The sequence below is a fragment of the Pteropus alecto genome, unplaced genomic scaffold (assembly GCF_000325575.1).
Source record: "Pteropus alecto unplaced genomic scaffold, ASM32557v1 scaffold205, whole genome shotgun sequence".
In the NCBI taxonomy this organism is placed as follows: Eukaryota; Metazoa; Chordata; class Mammalia; order Chiroptera; family Pteropodidae; genus Pteropus; species Pteropus alecto.
This window is the reverse complement of record NW_006436672.1, coordinates 170038-175031: the sequence shown is the minus strand read 5'-3', so window position 1 is coordinate 175031 and position 4994 is coordinate 170038. Positions and strand designations below refer to the sequence as shown.

At 40.4% G+C, this 4994-nt stretch overlaps 1 protein-coding gene across 7 annotated transcripts in view; it reads left to right on the top strand.

Moving 5' to 3' along the window:
- The window catches only part of PLEKHA1 (pleckstrin homology domain containing A1), a 38978-nt gene that overhangs the window by 10344 nt on the left and 23640 nt on the right, over window positions 1-4994 (top strand). For all 7 annotated transcript variants that reach the window (XM_006913498.3, XM_006913499.3, XM_025047955.1 and 4 more), the window contains exon 4: window positions 573-670. In XM_006913498.3, coding sequence (XP_006913560.1) covers window positions 573-670 — 98 coding nt within the window. The remainder of the gene's footprint in view (window positions 1-572; window positions 671-4994) is intronic.

Below are 4994 nucleotides of genomic sequence, written 5' to 3'. Positions count from 1 at the left end.
TGCAGGCTCCCAGCCCCAGTGTCACAAGTTCTTGGGGCTCAACGGGCCCATAATGAGCTCAGGCAGTGGGGAGTATTAGAAGAAAGAGGTCTTTGGATGCACTATTGGTGGGAATATAAAGGGGCTAACTTTTTGGGAAGGCAGTTCTCCAGTATCTATAAAATTTTAAACATGAATTTCTTTTGATCCAACAAGTCTATGTTAAGAAATTATCCTAAAAAGAAAAAAAAAATTATAGAAATACTAGCCCAAGTATGGAAAAACATACGTATATGATGTTTCATTGGGATATTTTATGTAATTTCAAAAATCAGAAATAGCCTAAGTATGTATCATTAGAAGATTGGCTAAATACATTGTGGTATTTTCGTTAAATGGAAAACATGGCCATTAAAAGTAAGAGTTTACCTATGTTACTGAGTAATAATAGCAGTGCTATATGTGGGGTAACATTTTTTCAAACCCGAGAAAGTCACAGTGTTGAACCTAGCGTGGTTTTTCAGCTGCTGCAAACGAAATTAGAGGTAACAAGGGCAAATTTTCATGTGTTGTATTTTATTTTTTCTCTCAAGTTATGAATGCAGGGATGAGGAAATATTTCCTACAAGCCAATGATCAGCAGGACCTAGTAGAATGGGTAAATGTGTTGAACAAAGCTATAAAGATTACAGTAAGTATTTGTTTGTTTGTTTTTTTTTTAAGTTTAACATCTGGAAATAATCTTTACATTTTGAAAATACACCTCCTGAATAATAACTGAATTACCAGGTTGCGTACCGAAAGTTTATTTAAGACAGGTGTTTATAATGTGAACACATTTTCTTGCACATGGTGAGTACAGGCCCGTAAAATCGGCCCATAAATGCCTCTTTGACCCATTAGGCGCCTAATAATGGTATATATCACTGTAGAGTTCAGCCCTTGCTTACAGTAATGTTTTAGGGGACAATGTAGGGTCGAGTTCTTCCTTGAAGATGTGTTTTTCCCTCCTGAAGGAGAGAGAGAGGCTTCCTGCCACCCGCCCAGGCAGCAGGAGAGGGCGTTCCGGGACCGGTGGTAGGTGGAAGTTGACGCTGGGAGGAGGACCCGGTGAAGGGACTGATCCGAAGGGCTGTGGCAGCCAGGGGGTCCTGTCACGTGGCCCTTGGGGAGTTTGTCTCAGGCTCTGAGCTTCTTGCCGCGCCCACTTTTTCCCCTCGAGCTCAGAGCTTGCTCCCCTCACACCCCTTTTCTGTGCTACAACTTCCTGCTTCCAGCGGCCTCCTTTCTCTTCTTGGTTTTCTGATGAACACTCATGTGTTGGTTATTTACAGTGTGCAGGCCTTACACCGAAGGTTTTACCTAAATTATCTGAAAGGTGAGGCTTAGAAGGATTAAGTAACTTTTGCAGGTTCCATGGCTGGTAAGTTGTGGAGCTGTGAGCCAAACCCCATCTTGTCTGACTCGAGAGCCCAACCGAAGCACAGTGCCTTAACTGCTTCCTGAGGAAGAGCCCTCTCTGTCCCTACAGCAAAAAACAAGCTTTTCTGAGAGAGCTCACTGCCGGCGATGATAAGCAAGAAAACAGGTTCTGGTCCCTGGTTATCCGCCTTACCTGCCACACTGGCAGAGACGCACCTAGGAGCCCACATGGAAACGGTCAGGAAGGCAGTCCTGTGTGAGCTCTGTGTGAATCGAAATGTGTTTTTACTAACGTGCAGTTATTTAACGGACCTCAAACGACTTACTCTCAAAAAAAAAAAAATGCTCCGAAAGTCAGCATATGTTAGTTTCCATCTAAAACAAACGATTCCATGTTTATATCACAACACAGTAAGGAGTTAACATAACTAAAGCTGTCCAGAGTTACGTGAGATTTCTGGTCTCGCACCAGAACAGCCTGTCACCACACGACAACGCCCACGCACTGCCTCTGCTCTGAGGCGCAGCAGAAGCATTTTAGGTTTGTGCAGCTTCAGGAAAGCACGTTTTTGAACTGATCAGAAGTACATATTCTTAAAAGGCTTTAATTGGTTTTTAACTCTCCCAACAAGTATTCCCTGTTTGGAAATTTATTTAGAAACACAATATCCGGTAATTTTACTGAATTCATTCGTTTTTTTACACTTTTTAATAAAAAGCAGCACTAGTTTCTTGGTGCTTTAAGAGAAAAAGTAGTGAATGATCTCAGGCTTTTCACCGTTTGAGTCGATGGTCTAAAACCATCTTATGCACGTGACAGGGTTAGGCTTACTCTGTGGGAGAGAAACTGATGAGGGAGTGGGGAATGCTCCACAACTATGCAGACTTAAATGGCTTTTGTGTCTTGCAGCTTTATTTTACATATTGAATTTTTATAGTTTTAAGATAAATCTGTTGGTATTTGCTTTTATAATTCAAATTTAGGAAATTAAATACATATAAGATAGAAATTTTTAGCATATCAGTAGAGTGATAGAACTATTAAAGTGAGTATAGAATGGATACCACTTACTAAAAGTCAACTTTATAGAGACACATATTTACCTCATAGATAGCAAGGGAAGAATTTCTCACGCTTTAATAAGGTACTTTTTAATGTAATTTTAGCCTTTCACAAACCTTAGTTTTAATTCATTTGCGTTCTACACATGGAAGTGGGTTAGGGTGTGGCGTCCAATTCGTCCTACTTCTCTGTGGAGATTGCTGATGATGTACGTGTAGGTTTCTTTGAAAAATTAGAGTTTACAATTGAATATATGTGCAGTTTACCTTTCTGTAGAATCATTCCAAATGGTGTTTTGGTCAGTTATGTACCTTATTAGCCTACTGAGTACAGTGTGTCATGTAAGCTTAAGATTTTTGAAAATCCAAAATTAGATTTTGGAAGTATGTAGTTTCAGAATAGGGGTGGTCAGAGGGTAGTGGGGATGGTGATCATTCAGCTACAGACTCCTCACGGTGGCACCGTGCCATCTTAGTGGACTGTCCTCCGACACCGTGGCCTGTGGCTTTCATTACTTTCTTGAAGTCTGTGTGAATGTGCGTTGGTGTCTGCCATTTAAAAACTTTTTCTCCTCATTTAAAAAAAGAAAAAGAGCAGTAGTAGAGAAACCAACCCTGAAGTATCAATGACTAGAGTTTGGAAAATCAGATTTTAAAGTATGCTTTCATCTATTCATTTATAGTGACGACAATATGGTGGTCTTTGGTCCATTGTTATTGAGAAATGTCTAAGATGTATATGGTGTATCCCTAGAAACCCACTCTATTTAAAAATAGTGTCTTTTTTCACCAAAGATTTTAATTTAAAATCAGTATTAGATTTCAATCTAAAAATATTTTGAAATTGTGGCAAAATTCCACACTTGTTTAAAAATTGGCAACTGGGAGCAAGTAGAGTAGGCCGAATACAAGAGTTTGGTCCTAACACACGTGCCCAGAGCAAAGGGCCTCTCTCTACCTTATGCTAGACTCCTCCACCCAGCAGGCCTTGGGTGCAGCCCTCAGAAAGGTCATCATTAGCAGGCGTTTGTGTTTGAACATATTAAGTTTCGATCCTCAAGCTCTGTCATCATTCTCCATTTTGTTCATCTCTTCATCTTCAGGTCATTTTTTTTACCTTTTCTTTATTAGAATTTCCTACCATTAGGATCGCGTGTAAATGCCTACTAAAAATACATTTAAATCTTTTACAAAAAACAGTCACAGTAAAAAAGGATAGAAAGCAAGGGAGAGGAGAAGCATTAGGCAGTGAAACCAAGCCTGTGCAGTGTCTTCGATACTTGCTATCTGCCCAGCCAGTGGCTTTTCTGATTCTCGTTAAACGGGGGCTGGCTTCCCGGCCCCCCCACCCCGCCGCCGAAAATATGTTTTTTTAATGGCTGAATTTAGACTAATTCTCATTCAGAACTTTTAAGGGAGTTACTATATTCGTAGGTATTTTGTTTGTAGAAGGTAATTATAATTTAGCTAAGTTTTATTTTAAAATGCAAGTGAGTTAATTCTTGAACCTCTAACATTGGAATTTTGTTATGTTAAGCATTTTGTTTTAAGGACAAATCAGCAGTGGGCTTAACAGCATAGGCAAGGATTTTTAATATTGTCATTTCCAGAAGGAAAGTAGAAAAATCAATATACATTTCAGTATATTTTAGGGTAATCTTAGAGGTTTTTCTTAGGAACGTCTCACTAAACTAACTTCTTAAAAGAGGGAATAACTATTTTTCACATGGGTCACCTTTTAGCACATTTCAGGTAATACATTTGAATTGGTGATTTTCTCTCTACTTTCAAATTCTCTTAATGCTGTTTTCTGTTTTTTAATGGGTAACTTGACCACATTTTCTCTGTCGAAGTAATTTAAACACAGGCTGCTCTTCATTAGGAAGCACCATGTGCCTCCGCAGCGAATTGTTTCTGGGTGTTGTGTGCTTTGTAGCCCTTCTGCTTTCATGTATTCATGTGAATCTCGTCAAGTAAAATCTGTCCATTGTGGTACTGCCTTTTAAAAGCACTCCAAAACGTGCAGCCTCTTAGAAAAAACTCTTGGTGGGACTCAGGAGGCACCCCCCTCAGGATGAGTTTCTCTTCCCTTCCTGTCCTGTCTCTCGCTCTCTTTTGTTTCTGCCAGACCCTGGCATTGTCCTGTAAATAATGCTGAGATGGGGGAGGGTGGCTCGAGGCCTGGGAGAAAGCCTTGACAGGAAGCATCTCTAGGGAGGGACACGAGGTACAGCAGATGAGAGGAAGTTTCAGAAGTCACCCAAGAGACAAGTTATTTATGTCCGTAAATTATATTTATGTGGATTGGGATCTACTGCAGCTCAGTGTTTCTCACACACACACAGACTGTGTTTGCCCAGTATTTTGCAAAAAGCTTCTTTGTAAAGCCTGTCTGCAGGTGCCCTCGTACACCTGCTTTCCCACAGACCCGGTGGGAGTAGGGTCATGAGAGAGCGCAGCCTTTGGAGCAGTGTTTCTAGCAGTGTGGTTCACGAAACACCTACATCAAAAATGCCTGGTGATCCTGCTGA